Below are 16,813 nucleotides of genomic sequence, written 5' to 3'. Positions count from 1 at the left end.
ATGCTAACTCCACGCTAAAACGCTTAGTGCTCCTTTGTAAAAGAGGGCCTTAGTTTAGTATGAATAGTGTTGCCATGGTAAACTGCATCTTAATACTTTGGAGTCCTACTACAGCATACAGGAGTCTAGTGATTATCAGTGGAAGAAGTAATTCTGACATAAAAGCTCTGAAGCAGAAACAGTCCACAGTAAAGAACAAGGAGGCAAGAACAGCATAGTTCATGTATATGCCTGTATGAATCCGGGTTTATGCTTGTGTTTTATAAGATAGACATAGTAAGATACTGTAGTAACTGGCAGTAGATAAAGATCTGAATCGTCCATCCAGTCTGCCCAATAGTCACACATGTTATACATTCATGATTAAATTGTCTTTTATCTATCTATCTATATCTATATTTCTGGGCCAAAGACTGTAGAAGTCTGCCCGGTTCTGTCTTTAAGTTCCCACTACCGAAATTACTGTCAAAGCTCACTCCAGCCTATCCAACCACCCTGTCGTTTGCGGGATACAGACTTGAAAGTCGGCTCAGCACTGTCCTCATGTTCCAGATCACTGAAGCTTCCACTGAAACCCTCCCTAGCCCATCCTAAACCAAATCACCATATATGGGACACAGACTGTGCAAGACTGCCCAGTACTGGTCCCCATTCTTTTTTTTTTTTTTTTTTCCTTCTGGGAACACCTTTTTATATATCGAATGAAAATAGGAGCTTTACAAGGGAGTGCTGAAAAGTTCTCAGCCCAACCAAGAAGAGAATGACATGGATATGGTTCAATCAATGATCTGAAACAATGTCAAAACAGAATTTTGTTTCTGCAAATTGGCACTTAATGAAATAGCATAACACTCTTTTCAGCTACAGTGGCAAAACAACACTTAGAATTTAGGAAGTTTCAGCACCCCTACATGTTTTCCTGCTTGTGTTTATGCATACATATGCCAGGGTGTTTGTATAAACACCTGCTTGAACATTTAAAACATATTCTATATGCTGTAGTTTCTTAACAATTATCCTTTTAGGGAAACTGAGAAAATTTTAGCAGATAGACACTATATGGCCTATCCAGTTTGCCCATCCATACCATTTACTGTTTCTCTCCCTTAGAGATCCTAAGTGCTTTCACTACTACTTCTACTATTTATCATTCCTATAGCGCTGAAAGGTGTATACAGCACTGTACATTTCACATTCAATAGATGGTCCCTGCTCAGAAGAGCTTACAATCTAATTTTGACAGACAAGACATCATGGGGTTGAGGATATTCTGATAGAAAGAATGATGCAATGGGTATAGATATCTGACGTCTCTAATACCTTCACTAGAAGGTCATCTCATATATCTGCCAACCTTTCTATAAAGAAATATTTCCTTAGATTACTCCTGAGTCTATCCCATTTTACCTTAATCCTATGCCCCTTCATTCTAAAGCTTCCTTTTAGTTAAAATAGACTTGTCTCCTATGTATTTATGCCATGGCGGTACTTAAAAGTTTCTTGTCTGAATCCTTTCTGATGCCTATGCTCCAGAGTACATATGTTGAGATCTTTATGACAAGACCACTGACCATTTTCCTAGCTACCTTCTGGATAAACTCCATTCTATTTATATCTTTTTATTTTTAAAGGTATGGACTCCAGAATTGGGCAGAGTACTCTAAATGGGTTTCACCAGGGACTTATAGAGAGACACTATCACCTCTTTTTTCCTGCTAGTCATTCTTCTCCCTGTGCACCTAGATATTCTTCTGGCTTTTGTTATTAACTTTTCTACCTGTTTGGCCACTTTAAGATCATCATTAGTATATTACTATCAGATACAATCACTCCCAAGTCTCATTCTTCTTTCATGCACAGAAGTATTTCAATTCCCTAAATTGCATTACTCCCTCAGGCTTTTGCAGCTCAAATGCATGTATTTCTTCATGTTATTCACACCATCCAGGGTGTCTACTCTATTGGAGATTTTGGTATCATTCACAAAGAGGCAAATCTTACCTGAAGACCTTCAGCAATATCCATTGCCCTAGGTACCACAGTTAAATTGTGACAGATAGAGAAAATACTTACAGAGTTCCTGAGTACTATTCAATGTATTATAAACCACTTTAGGTAGGGTCACCATATGTCTCCAGAAAAGAAGGAGGACAGATTGAGATATTTATTTATTCAATTTTCTATACCTTTATCCAAAGGAAGCTCAGAATGGTTTTATATGAATTTATTCCATTGAAAGCAATGGAAGTAAAATCTGGATGTCCCAATCCGTCCTCCTTCTTCTGGAGTCATATGGTAACCCTAACTTTGGGTGAATTTCATTATGAAAAAGGCAGCAAATAAATCCCCAATAAATAAACTTCTGGTTATCAGACCTGGGTATTCAGTGCTGGTGCCTGAACATGGCTGGCACTGACTATCTGGTTCTATTTTAGCTGGTGGCATTCAGCACTTTAAAAAAAAAACCAACAACACCTAACTGCCACTAGCTAACAGGCCACCTGTTTGCATATGTACTATACATGGATAAAAATATTAGGACCAAAAAAAATAGAACATATTTCCTTTTATAAACCATAGAAATGTGGACAGAATTTGATTTGGCTAATCTTGCATATGCATTTGTGTGATACAGCCAAATTGAACTGACAGCTTTTAATATCTTGGTTACACTGAATAGAAATTTTACTGTAATTTTTTTTAGCATAGAATGCAAAGGGGTGGATAAATGAGGTAAGTAAGGCACCGAAAAGTGAAGGCAAATGTTATCAGAAAATATACATTGGCCATGTTCAGGTTTGATTAAACTAGTATTATGTTTGTGGTGTCAAAAGTTCAACATAACTATACTTCCATTTTTCAAATGTATTTAACATTTAAATTATGTGGTTATCTGATCAGGAAGCTCAGGCAAGCTGTCTGTGAGAGAGCTGAAAGCTTACTATTAACACAAAGACTAAGGGCCTCTTCTATCAAACTCTATGAGCGTCAGGAGCAGCGCGGGCCATTCAGCGTGGCTCTCTGTGCTAAAAACTGCTAGCACAGTTTGATAGAAGAGGCCCTAAGTCAATATTTCAAGACACATACATTTATGAGGCAGTTGTATAAATCACATGTGTCAAACACAAGGCCCTTGGGCCAAATCCAGCCCGCCTGGCTGTTTTGTGCAGCTCACTGTGACTGTGCCTGAAAATACACTCTTGAGTCCCAAATCCCCGACCACCACCTACCACCTCCCCACCGCTGAAATTTTAAATCTTTGGGCAGCCGACATGAAGCCAGTTTCCCACTGTCGGCCTGCCCCAGAATCTCCAAAAACCCTAAAATGACATGACAGGACCTACAGCAGGCTCTTGCTACTGTTGATGTGAAAGTGCATGCTTCTACAATCAGAAAGAGACTGCACAAATTTAACTTACATGGGAGGTGTGCATGGAGGAAAACTTTGGTCTCTAAGAGAAGCATCAAGGTCAGACTGAAGTTTGCCAGAGAGAACGTAAACAAACACCAGGGCTTTTGGAATAGTGTTCTATGGACAGATGAGTCTAATTATGAATTCTACCGTGTATCAGACACTTTTTATAGCCATCTAACAGTCTCTGACATCGGTCTGAGAAAAGTTTGGCCCACTCCTCAATGCATAATTCTTTCAGCTGTGGGGTTTCTTGCATGTACAGCCCGTTTCAAATCAACCAACAGAATCTCAATGGGATTACGATCAGGGCTTTGACTCGGCCACTCCAGGACTCTCCATTTCTTAGTTTTCAGCCAGTCCTTGGTGGATTTATTGGCATGTTTTGGGTCATTGTCGTGTTGCAGGGTCCAGTTCCACTTCAGCTTTAATTTTCTTACAGATGGTCTCACATGTTCCTCAAGCTCCCTCTGATACACGGTAGAATTCATAATGGATTCAATGATGGTGAGCTGGATAGGTCCTGCTGCAGCAAAGCATCCCCAAACCATGACACTTCTACTTCCATGCTTCACAGCTGGTATGAGGTTCTTTTCTGGAATGCTGTATTTGTGTACGCCAAACATGTCCTCTTTTCTGGTGTCCAAATAATTGAATTTTAGACTCATCTGTCCATAGAACACTATTCCAAAAGCCCTGGTGTTTGTTTACGTTCTCTCTGGCAAACTTCAGTCTGACCTTGATGCTTCTCTTAAAGACCAAAGTTTTCCTCCATGCACACCTCCCATGTAAGTTAAATTTGTGCAGTCTCTTTCTGATTGTAGAAGCATGCACTTTCACATCAACAGTAGCAAGAGCCTGCTGTAGGTCCTGTGATGACATTTTAGGGTTTTTGGAGATTCTGGGGCAGGCCGACAGTGGGAAACTGGCTGGTTTCATGTGGAGGAACCCTCAAAAGCTACGTATAGGCACAAAAATTTCAATTCCAAAATATCATAATCAGTTTTAAATCCACCACTGAATTTATGCACAGATCACACTTTATTCCTCAGAATGCCACACGTTGGAATTGTGTGGTAGCCGTCCTCACTGGAACTTAATATAGTGTGATTTTTTTCATTAAATATGTTACTATTTGTGTTTTGTGTCATAATAATTTATAAATAATAATAATAATAACTTTATCCTTCTATACCGCCATAATCTTGCGACTTCTAGGCGGTTTACATTCAAGAGAGCTGGACATTCAGCGATTTACAATATGTAGAAGGAGTAGAGAGTACAGAGACTTTAAGAAATCAAAATTACAAAATATACTGTTTGCTAAGAAAAAAAGAGGAAATTACAATATACAGTTTGTTTAGAGATTTAAAAAAAAAAACAGCAAAAATTACAATATAGTTTGTTTAGAGATTCAGACGTAAAGTGTCAGTGCTTATTTATAAAACGTAATAATAATTGTAAAGCTGTTAAGTACATAATAGTAACTTAGCTTTGAACCGGGTCTGCCTCATTCCCCACCGATGCGTTTCAATATTTCATCAGGGTCGGGGACGGAGAGAGCTGGAAAAAAATAAATAAATCAACAGCCTGGTATACATAAATAGTCAAGCTAAGAAACAATCATGCTGAGATGGGGATATTTTATTAATACATATTTATATTATACTGGAATATATGGTAGGGAGGGGGGGAATGGGGAGGGATAAGATTTTAAGTAATGTGCAAATGATAGTCTGTAAGTGATATATTTATTGTTAATGTGATTGAATATATGTAACACTTAATGTAATCTTAAAAATGAATAAAGAATTTTAAAAAAAAGAAACAATCATGCTTTCAATGTGCTTACCAGAACGGAACAGATCTTTAGTTGAATGCTAACTCCTTGTAATACTCGCCGAGGCTACAATATGGCCGCGGCGTTCAGAGTGGAACTGATAAAGCAACTACCCCCATCATGTGACCACAACTAGCCAATGAACTAACTGACAAAAAGAAGAGTAAAACAATGAATGAATAAACTAAAACAGCTGAAATACAGTCATATAGCAGATGTCATCCAATCACTTGTAAGGTTGAGTCCATGGGGACTCATGGTATTCAATTCAAACATCCAGCGAAGTTCTTTGGTATTTAATTTGTGTTCAATATTTGTGTTTAATATTTGTGTTTGATTTGTGTTCATGTGGGGGATGCCATTAGAAGTGTTCCCATAGACAAGCTTAATCTGCTAACAGCTTCTATGGCAGAGTTTACCAATCTTTCTGTGGCTGCATCCCCATGATCCCGCCAAATGAAATCATGGTACCACCCAGAAGTGCAGAGCAATAATGCACCTAAGGAGAGCCCACCCAAACGTGAACCCAAACGTGGGTTTTATAACCCCATTTAAGGTCCTGACCCAAAGTTTGGGAAGCTGTGATCAGTGGGCTTTCCGTCACATGATGGTATTTTTTAATTAAGAGTTTAGGAGCTCTAACGAGCTCTGGCTCAAAGTTACCAGGAGGTATTTTCAAGGCAGACGAACTGAAGTCCCAGCTGAAGTCCAATCCACAGAGCAGTGCCCCGCAAACTTTCTTGAGCCACGGCACACTAAACGTAGTGGCCATGGGTCAAGACATCCGGAAGGGCGTTGATGTTGCCGTGATGTCAGTGCATACGTGACATCATCATCTCGATGTCCGCGCATGCATGAAGGCCCTCCAAATGGTCCCTGAGACGCGAGTGGTGGGAGCCAGCAGAGAAGAGGGCCGGATAGAAGGAGAGGCGCTGGTACCAGCTGATTGCCTACAGGAAGTGCCTCTCAAGAGGCAAATCCTGTAGGCAGTCAGCTGGTGCCTCTCCTCCAACCCAGCATGTCACTGCACACCTGAAATCTCAGGAGGCACACTAGTATGCTACGGCACACAGTTTGCGATACCCTGCCATAGAGGATACTCTCACAACTCTTTCTCTTTCTCAGGGCCGGATTTAGATGAAAAGAGGCCCTAGGCTATTCCACTTATGAGGCCCTTTCACCTCCCATTTTTAAGTTTGTAAATTACATGAGAGATAATAAAATACATCATTACTCTGATATATATCAATATGTTAAATGAAACATGTTGTTATTGGTACTAACCTTTATAAAAAATGTGACACGGATCTTGAGGCCCTAGGCTGAAGCCTAGTTAGCCTATAGGAAAATCCGGCCCTGCTCTCTCTGACTGATGAGCTCTGTCTAGAACCTTCACTATGCTCCTTTCATCCTTACCAGGTAATATCGAGGCCACTGGATATTAAGGACATGAAGGAGTAACATTATCCTCTAGTTTCCACATTGTACCAAGGTCCAAATGAATAAGCTATGGAGCAAACTCAGGAAAACACACAAGAGAAATATATTCCTAAGGCAATAAGACTGAAACTGTTTGGAAAGCAATATTTGATCAGACAAAGGATTTACTGCCTGAAACTAAACTTTTTAGGACTAAAGTGGATGCTGTAGAGAAGATTTGTACCCAAGAGAGAGAAATTAAATCAATTGCTAGATTTTTTTGAGAAGTTGGAGCTGAAAATGGGAAACTTTTCTGCATCTAAATCAGTGGCTGCCAAGAATAACTCAGTTACTTAAAGCTAGAAGTGTTCACTTATAGCCAGCTCAATAATATATGGATGATTAAAAAGGAGATTAAGGCTGTTTGTATCTTCTCAAGATAGGCAGGGTCTATACGCCTCGTTTTTTAAACATATGATTTGAATATTTTTATTCACCAAAGTCAATAAATAACTCATCACTATGCATTTTTCTAAGACACAAATGTGACTGAATTAAACCAGGCAAGTATACAGATGTTCATATATTGCCACTTTCAGAGATGGGATGCTGGGCTCCGTGGACTTTAGGTCTCATCTATCTTACATTGCCTTCTGATAGCCTATTGAAGCTTGTTAGATATTTCAATGTTTTGTATTATCTCTCCCCTTCTACTTATTTCTTCAAGGATAACACTTTAGCTCCCTGATTCTTTCTGGGGACAATTTTTAAATTAAATGTGGGATTTCTAAAGTGCCCCTAGGCTTGTGAATATAATTTGGAAATGCATCTGGTGCTACGCAGTAGGAATTTATTTCCTGCTTTGAAACAGATGCAAATACACTGAAAAAGTATGCTCTCTGCAGACGTACTTTCTTCTATCTAATCTGACCCTTTTCAGCCTTTTTTGAAGTGGGTACAGTATGAATTCATGCTGTGAACAATACTGACTGTAAGGTGGGTACATTTTCAGCTGTTTTTTTTTTTAATGTGAGTATGCATCTGCTTTGCTATGTACTGTTATAACCATCAAAAACTTAACCAGGATTCATCAGCATTACTATTAAAATTAGAACAAAACAAGTTGCCACTAGTCAAATCCTAGTCAAATCCTAGTAAAACAGCCAGTTAAAATAAAACAGGTGCAAAGGTTCACTATATGCATGTTCTGTATATTCAGATGGGCTTTTTCACTTGCTATATGGCCAAATTTTATCATAAGGCTATCATTGGGTGAGGCAAAGATGGAATGGGTGTACTGTATATACGTTAAGAATCTCAACAGATAAATTACAAGCCTTATATTCAATAGGGCTTATCCAGGGAGGAGTGGTTGCTACCCAGATAACATGTATGTATGAGGGGGTGCTGAAGAGTTCTCATCCCAACCAAGAAGATAATGATGTGAACATAGTTCAATCAATGATCTGAAGCAAATTGGCACTTAACAAAATAAGATAACACATTTTTCAGCTACAGTGGTAAAATAATGTTTAGAATTTAGGAAGTTGGTTGGTTGGTTGGACTGAGAACTTTTCAGCACCCCTTCATATACCATTGATAATTGGATTCATAATTAAAACTCAAATAGAGAGGGAAAAACAAAAACAAATTTTTACTGGTGGCCCTTGATAATCATCCTTGGACCAACCTTTCTTTGCAACTGGATAAGAACCAGTATTCAATGAATCCACAACACACATTTTGGGTGTCCAATTAGCTGGCTTTCTATCTGGAACATCAAATAAATCACTTGCCCCCTCTTGTACTAAAGTGCGCTAACCAATTAGTGCACGCTAATCGAATTAGCGCGCTCTAAACGCTAATGCATCCATAGACTAATATGCACGTGTTAGTGTTTAGCGCGCGCTATATCGATTAGTATGCGCTAATCGGTTAGCGCACCTTAGTAAAAGAGGGCCTTGGTTAAGAGATCTTTTCTTCTAATGAAGACATAGGAGTTATTTTACTAAGACGCGCTAGCCATTTTAGCGCGCACTAAATGCTAACGCGTCCATAGACTATAATGGACGCGCTAACATTTAGCGTGAGCTAATATTTTGCACACGCTAAAACAGCTAGCCTGCCTTAGTAAAAGGACCCCATAGTATTGCATTAAGAAATGTTTTGATTTACCTAGATTTGTCTTGATAGTTTGGGCACTACTATTATCTCAACTGGATTTCAGTAAAAGTGTTTATGTTGGTTGCTCAAACCCTATGCTTAAAATACTTCAGAAGATTCAGAATATTGCTATTAGGCTTATTTTTTCTGCTAACAGATTTGATAGAGTAACTGTTTTATTTGTAACTGTTTTATTTGTCCAATAGCATTGATTCCTGATTAAGGCTCTGATTTCAGTTTGCTATTTTGGTATCCTGTTCAAGGCTTTACCCATGATTTTGCACGACTTATGCTTTCTGTCTATATAGCTAGCGGGGCCCATCTGTGCTTTCTGGAGTCACATTGGCTGTCATGCATGGGTGTTTTCTCTAGCAGTATGTGGCTTCCCTCCTGAAAGTTCCTCTTCAGGAACTGGAGGGCCAGTCGGAGAAAGACTGGAATGACTGGGAGTTAGAAGCAATGTCTTTACTCCCTCAGGACAAATCTTCTATTTGGGGAGATTCAGGGTCTCAGGCAGGGGCCACAGGTCAGGAGTGTGTTGGCCCTGAACCAGGGGTAGGACCCGGAAGTGTGCTACCATTTTAAGCCAGTGGTTTTATTGGAGGTCATTATAAGTCCTTGTGGATTCTGGAGCTAGAGCCCCTACAAACTTCCTTTGCTCAGTATCCTAGTTTGAGCAGTTCTAAGCTTCAGACTACCTATTTTCCTTCACATTCAGACATTACTATATGGCTAATAGAGCATTGGGAGGCTCCAACCCAGGTCTTGCAAGAGTTGGACAGTTTGTGCCATTGCTCTGTCGCCTTCAACTTACTTAAATGATCGGTTGATCAGAATGCCCTTCAGAGTTAAAGGTGACAAATTGTCCAACTCCTGCAAGATCTGGGTTGGATCATCAATTTTTGAAAGAGCCACCTAGAACCGACACATTCCCTAGAGTACTTAGGGATCCATTTCAACACAGAGGAATGCCATGTGTTTCTTCCAGAGCCACGCAAACTGAAGCTATGATGGCAGATTTTGCTGATCTTGGTGATGCTAGCTCCTACTACTTGGCACTATTTTCAGTTGCTGGGGTCAGTGATAGCAATTGTAGAGGTTGTTCCTTGGATGAAGGCTTACCTAAGGCCACCTCAGAATGAGATATTTCTCATTGGTCTCCGCAAACAAGTTTCCTCCAGATAGGGGTGCATCAAAGTTTGATTTAGTGGTTCTGGTCAGAGTCACTGTTGAAAGGATTGCCTCTCCACATCTTCTCTTAGATGACCCTGATGACTGATGCCAGTCTTTACAGCTGGAGGTATCATTGTGACGGTCAGCCAGTACAGGGCCATTGGTCATATTCTCAGAGAAAATGATCCTTCAACAGTTTAGAGCTGTGAGTCATTCATCTGGCATAGAAGACACTGGAGACCATCTTGCAAGGCAATATGATCAGGGTATTCTCAGGCAATACCACACCTGAGGCATATGTCATCAGACAGGGAGGCACCAAGAGTGCCCCATTGAGAATAGAGGCCTAGTTGTGGTTTCGTTGGGCAGAAGTCTATCTACTAGCTCTATCAGCAGCATATGTAGTGGGAGTGGATAATGTGCACATTGACTGTCTCAGCCGGCATACCTGGACCCGGGGGAGTAGTCTCTTTCCCAGAAGGCTTTCAACAACATTGTAAATTGACAGGGACTTCCAACATTCAAGCTTATGGTGTCAGCAACCAACAATAAAGTCTCTCAGTCCTTGAGCTGAAAATTTGAGCCCAGAAGTGCTGGTATGGATGCTCTAGTACAACCTTGTTGAGAGAAGGGGCTACTGTATGTGTTACCTCCATGAACTGTGATATTCTGGGTCATTCAAATAGTGACCTGCTTGGGGTTGGTAATCCTGGTTGCCCCAGATGGCTTTTGTTGACCGTGGTACGTGGATATGGTCCATCTACAGTGGGACAAGAGTCTCAATATGCTACTTCATTCAAATATTTTCTAAAAGGGTCCAGTGGACCTTGGGAATCTGGAATCCTTTGGGCTTACAGCATGCATCGAGCACATGGCCTTAGTGTGCAAGGGCTACTTGGAGGTGGTCATGGCTATCTTCCTAAGATCTATGAAACTGGTGACTGCCACAGCCTAGGCTAAGGCTTGGAAGTCTTTTCAGCACTGGTGTGCTAAGCAGTATGGGGAGTCTTTTCAGGCTCTGATCTAAGTGATCCTAGCATTGCTTCAGGATGGGCTCGAGAATGGTATAGTGGTTGTTTTCCGTGAAGTACAGCTGGAAACCCTCTTAGATACTTAACATTTTTCTGCTTTCTCTCAGCAAGGCTTTGTATGAACCCCTGCAAGAAGTGTCGCTGATAGATCTTACCATTAAAACTTTTTTTTTTCTGGTAGCTATCATCTCAGTGAGAAGGGTCTCAGAGCTACAGGCTCTGTCATGCAAAGAACCTTTCCTTAGGTTTATGGAGAATGGGGGGTCTTGCTGCACATGATAACTTCTTTTTTGCCAAAAGTGGCTTCAACCTTCCACTTAAATCAGGAAGTCTGGCTACCAGCATTCCATTCCACAGGTTCAAAGTAAAAGGATGGAGTTGCTGGATGTTAGGAGAGTTCTTCATTACCTCGAGGTGATAAATGAGCTTCATCTTTCAGATTATCTTTTTGTACTAATAAATCCTAACCGTTTGGGGAAACTGACTTCTAAAGCTTACATTTCAAGATGGATTTGTAAGACTATTTATTCAGCATATATAGGGTGTGATAATCAAACACTGATTTCTTTGAGGGCATATTCTACAAGGAACATAGCTTCTTCATGGGCAGAGTTCCTGGAAGCTCCGCTCGTGGAGATCTGTAGGGTGGCTACATGGTCTACCCTCCATATTTTCACAAAATTTTACAGGGTGGATGTGGTGGCATGAATGGACACTGCTTTTTGATCCTTGGTGCAAGCAGTAGGCTCATCTGCCCTGCCTTAGACTTATGGGACTGCTTTAGTATGTCCCAGTGGTTCAAGACTGATATACCTTTTGCAGTAGAAAGGATGATTAGGTTCTTACCTCAATAATCCTATTTCTAGTAGAAAGACCTAGGAATCTTGAAGACCTGCCCTTTCAAATTTTGAGCCTGCTTACTGTCTCAGATATATGTGTGTTTCTAGATGCTTGAACTTCTCCTATCAAACAGGCCTGAAGAGTATAAAAACCGGGAAGGTGTGCAAAGTTTCTAGAATTATCCTCCTCAAGAGGAGAGGTTGGTAAAGAGCTCTCTCCTATTCTAGAAAAGAGAAACCCAGGGGTTATAGTAAATGGGAAAGTGTGGAAATCACATAAGTGTTAGTACTGGTTGCACTCAGGTAGGTGGCTTGTTTTATACCACCTTGTTTTCATGTTCCAATTGACACTGCTTTTCTTTAATTGTATTTTTTTGTTTAATGTCAGAGCAGATCTGGCTTAGTTAGAGAGTTCCCCGTGCCCTCCTCTTTCTTTCTCATTTTGTGGTGGTTTTTGGCTGCTTTGGCATTAACTGTTAAGAAATAACAGGCTTGATATGTAGTCTGCTATCTTTGCATTGCTATGACTGGGAAAATATCCAACGCCCGGCTGTAGCAATACAATAGCAAATTCACTAACTTGTAGTAATGCAAAGGGAGTGCCACAAGTGGAGCCTTTATCTTTTAAAGGTGCAGGCAGGTTTAAAACCCATACCCACCCTCCTGATCCAGTGTCCTCCTCCCTTCTTAGAACCTACTATCACTCCAAATCTCAACTTGCTAGGGTAGTCTGAAAATTTGCCTAAAGTTAAATTGATAAAATTGCTTTTCTGTGACATTCTCTGATTTTATGCCCATAAATTCAAGCACAAGTGATTCTACCAATGATGCTGCCATACAGAAGTGTCAGTCATAGTCCCACTCTGATGATGTGATGCACAATAGCAGTTGTATCATCAGATGGGAACACTGACCAGCTAATAGTGTGCATGCAGTTGCATCATAAGAAGAGGACATCTCCCTTCCCTATTGATGGATGACGTTTACTTATAAAAATGTAATAAGGTCCATTCAAGATGGTATACATATATAAAATGACAATATTGAAAGGAAACATGAGATAATCTTTTGTTTATTCCATGCAAACTTTTCAATGAGGTAACCCTGTATACTAAATTTGGAGGGCTCTCTTCCTCTGGAGTGCCCAGAGTGCCTTTTAGCCTGGCAGTGGCCTTTTGTGAATATTGGATTTAAAGCTGGTTTACTATACAGTAGATATAAATGTACATCTGCTTGTAGGATATCTGACTTCTTCCTCCTTTTTATGTCAATGTCACAGTCCATGGTAACACCAGCAGTATAACCATATCCATAAGGGACTGTATATGCCCAGGAGCCCCAAGTGGATGAATATGCATTTTCCTGGCAATATATTTCCCTTTGATGGAAACACCACTCTCAGGATGAGACCCCTGATCCATCCAACCAGGTCTCTGACATCTTCTATGCCATTCAAAGTGACTGAAAGTATCTTTTAGACTTTGGTGATCCATACCAAGCTTCCAAGTTTGTGTAGAATTTACTATTCCCTGAAGAAGCCCTTTCTGGAAACGTCAATCGCTCCTCCTAAACTTACTTGCTCCACTTCATCACTGACGCTGAAACCGTGGATTGAAGACAAAGTTTTATTTTATTTTTCTTACCAGCTTATGATTTATCTTTAATTTTATCTATTGTTTTGCCTTTTGTCTTTGTTTTGTTCTATTTCTTTCATTTAAATTTCTCCAGAATTCTACTGTTCAACGGCTCCCCCTTCTGCTTCTATTCCTTTCTCTCCTCTCTTCTACCTTCCAAAGTATTTAGATCAATGCTGTCTTGTTAAAATGTTTATTTTATTTTTATTTTTCCTCTAACTCTACTTTTCACTTCTCTATTACCCTCCAGGTACTTTAGTTAGATTGTGAGCCTTCGGGACAGTAAGGGAATTTTTCAAGTACCTTTCTTATTTCTAATCTTAATGTATATTTTCTGTAAACCGCTTAGAACCTAACGGATGTAGCGGTATATAAGAAATAAATTACATTACATTACATTACTATTCCACCCATTGTACAGAGACAGCTGGGAGCCTTACAATCTAAATGTACATGAAATGGGAAGGGGTTATGACAAGGAGGTGGGGGTGAATTAAAATGTTTGTATAGTAAAGCGAAACACAAGATGTGGGGGATGCCGTCTTGCAGGTTGTACCTCATATAGGACCTATTTTAGGTATAGGCATCATCAAAGAGAAAAGTTTTAAGTTTGGATTTAAAATTGACCAGGGAAGTTTGTTCACGGAGAGAATGAAGTAGCTAATTCTAGTGGATCGGGCCTTGAACTGAGAATATTGCCTGCCTGGTGCGTTTGTACTAGTTCTTGCTTTAGTACATTCACTGGTATTGGCTGATGCCATTCTCTTCTTTGCCCTGCAAACAGCCATGAATTCAAGTAATCCACTAGAGAAAATATAATTTCCTTTGGACAGGTCCATGTAAAAGACATTGAAAAATACTGTGTCTGGATATATTGTTGCTTCAATTAGGTTTATTTGGCAGCTGGGGAAGGATAAAAACTGCACCCTGTCTACTTCCTGGAACTGTATCACAAGAACCGTTCTGTTTCTTATATTCTGTGTTTTTGTTTTTGCGAGGTGACCTTACATACTTGTTCCTTACCCTGGGCCAGTACATCTTTTGGATGTAACTCTTGCAGCTTTCCTGTAAGTGAGAGATCCTATCTTAAGCAGCTCTTCAGTTGGAATGATATCTCAGGTGTTTTACTCCCCCCCTTCTTGATCTGAATGAATTTATATGAAATATATTCTAAATTTCCTCTGTTGTTGGTAGGATGAGAGCCTTGTGATCAATAGACCAAAATCTTTGACTTTTAGGTCACCTTTTACTAAGTTGGGCTATGCTAAATAATAGTGTGCACCAACCACATGCTAAATGCTAACACATGCATGTTAGTCAAAGGACGCATTAGCAGTTAGCATGTGTGCAGATTTAGCGCGTGGTAAACATGTGCTAAAACGCGTTGCGCACCCTAGTAAAACAGGGGGTTAATATTTTGATTCCTGTATAATCACTGGAGTTTCCATTCAAGACAAATGCATGACAAATATAACAATGTGTACCTATAGTAGTAATTTTTTGCAGTTTGGAAATTGGTTTAACCCAAAGGATTCCCTTCATATTTCTCTTTGTTGGCTAACCAAGCAAAAGATGACAGTAGAAGTCAGAAGGATAGCGCCCTCGGTGAGAACTTATTTGGAGCTCTCCGTGAAATTCTGGAGACTGCCCCTTCAAAAGGATATAAATAGGATAGAGTCCATGTAGAGCAGTAGGCCTCAACCTAGTTGGTCAGGTTTTCAGGATACTTACAATGAATATGTATGAGATAGCTTTGCATGCCAGTGCATGCAAATTTATCTAATCCATATCCATTGGGAATATGCAGACTGGCTTGATGTGTCCCGAGGACTGGGTCAAGAACCCCTGATTTAGAGGATGGCTACAGAGATGGTCAATGTTTATGTCATAAAGCATAAAGGGACAGACTTAAATAATTTTTTGAACATACCTATCTTTGACAAAAAGTAGGATAAGGGAGATGATAGAGACCTTTAAATAAATGTCATCTATAAATTCACAGAAGTTGGGCCTCTATATGTGTAATAAATCGTGATAAGACAGTGGTGAGTTGTGACCAAAAATCAGCCTGGGTATGAGGATCTTTTCCCTAGCCTCTCCTCTCCCCTCAGCTTTTCTCTTCCTCCTTCCCACCCTCCACCTACTTTGATGCTGCAACATATGTTGCTTGAGACTCCAGTTGTTCTCCCTGCAAGCCCCTTGCCTCAACTGATGTAAATGAATTCTAGCAGCAGTCTGCCTCCCCCAAGTTTGCCCTCTTAAACGCACAACAGCTCTTAAATTGCTGGTCTGTAAATCCATCTTTTTTTCTTTAAGAGGACAGATTCAGAGAGGACATATCATTTGTATTCATCAGCAGTCCACCGAGGGATGCCTGACCCCACACTGGGCAATCTGTCCCTGTCCCTGTCCTAAGATGAAGCCGGAAGAGGTATGCTGAGGATTAATGGAGATGAGGAGATGATCTGAATTTAAGAAAGCATAGGACAGATATGCAAACACTCATTAGGAAATGAAGAGTTGGTAGAGCAGAAAGTATCTAGGTCTGGATGAGCAGACTTGCACTAAATGGTGTTTTCTGCCATCATATTCGATGTTCCTCTTTCAGTATTTCATTGACTGAAGTGCAGGTGCATAAGCCAGTATATTATATTTCAACAGTGCTATTACAATAATCAGTCTGGTGTCAGAGTCAGCTTCCATTTCTTCTAAAAAGGTAATGAGGTGATGTTTCATGATTTAAAAGCTCTGAGCAGGTGTAAGAGTAAATAATGTTTGACACTAATAGTATCACTGCTGCTCACAATAATTTTAAGCCAGAAATAAGTGATAAGTGATCATGAGGTCTGCCAAATCAAGAAACAAGAGGGAAAATCATTTTCAGATAATAATCATATTTATGAAATAATATTAAGATTTCATGGGTGGATGACAGCTAAGGAACAGATGAGATTTTGTTTTGTTTCTGCTAAGGGGAAAGTCTTATCTGAGGTTGCAAAGTTTTATTGTTTTGAGAAATTATAATTTTTTTAAAAAGGATACGCAATGTATAAAGAGTTCATCTTACTAGATAAATATTTCAGACAAATATGTGAGATATTAGATGAAGACTGAAAGGCTTATCTTTTTGACTTTTTGTAACTAGGGTTGGGCAGCCAGAAGTTATTTGTTTTATCTCATTTCTGGGAATGTTTATTTTATTCAGTTTTGTTTTTTTAACGCGATTCATATATATTCTTTCATATGTTTTAATGTTTCATCATGCTATTATTTAACATGTTGTGATGTATCATAAAACTGGT

The 16,813-nt window shown here is 39.7% G+C and overlaps 1 protein-coding gene across 4 annotated transcripts in view; it reads left to right on the top strand.

The window, feature by feature from the left end:
- Positions 1-16,813, top strand: part of CTNNA2 (catenin alpha 2) — a 1,640,869-nt gene that overhangs the window by 438,737 nt on the left and 1,185,319 nt on the right. The window contains exon 8 of one of the 4 annotated variants that reach the window (XM_033952724.1): positions 6,672-6,750. The exons of the other annotated variants lie outside the window; for them this stretch is intronic. Coding sequence (XP_033808615.1) covers positions 6,672-6,713 — 42 coding nt within the window. The 3' untranslated portion in view covers positions 6,714-6,750. Of the gene's footprint in view, positions 1-6,671; positions 6,751-16,813 lie in introns of those variants that run through there. 4 annotated transcript variants of the gene reach the window in all.

Source organism: Geotrypetes seraphini, chromosome 1 (assembly GCF_902459505.1).
Source record: "Geotrypetes seraphini chromosome 1, aGeoSer1.1, whole genome shotgun sequence".
In the NCBI taxonomy this organism is placed as follows: Eukaryota; Metazoa; Chordata; class Amphibia; order Gymnophiona; family Dermophiidae; genus Geotrypetes; species Geotrypetes seraphini.
The sequence above is the reverse complement of the archived record's forward strand: the minus strand, read 5'-3'. Positions and strand labels throughout refer to the sequence as shown.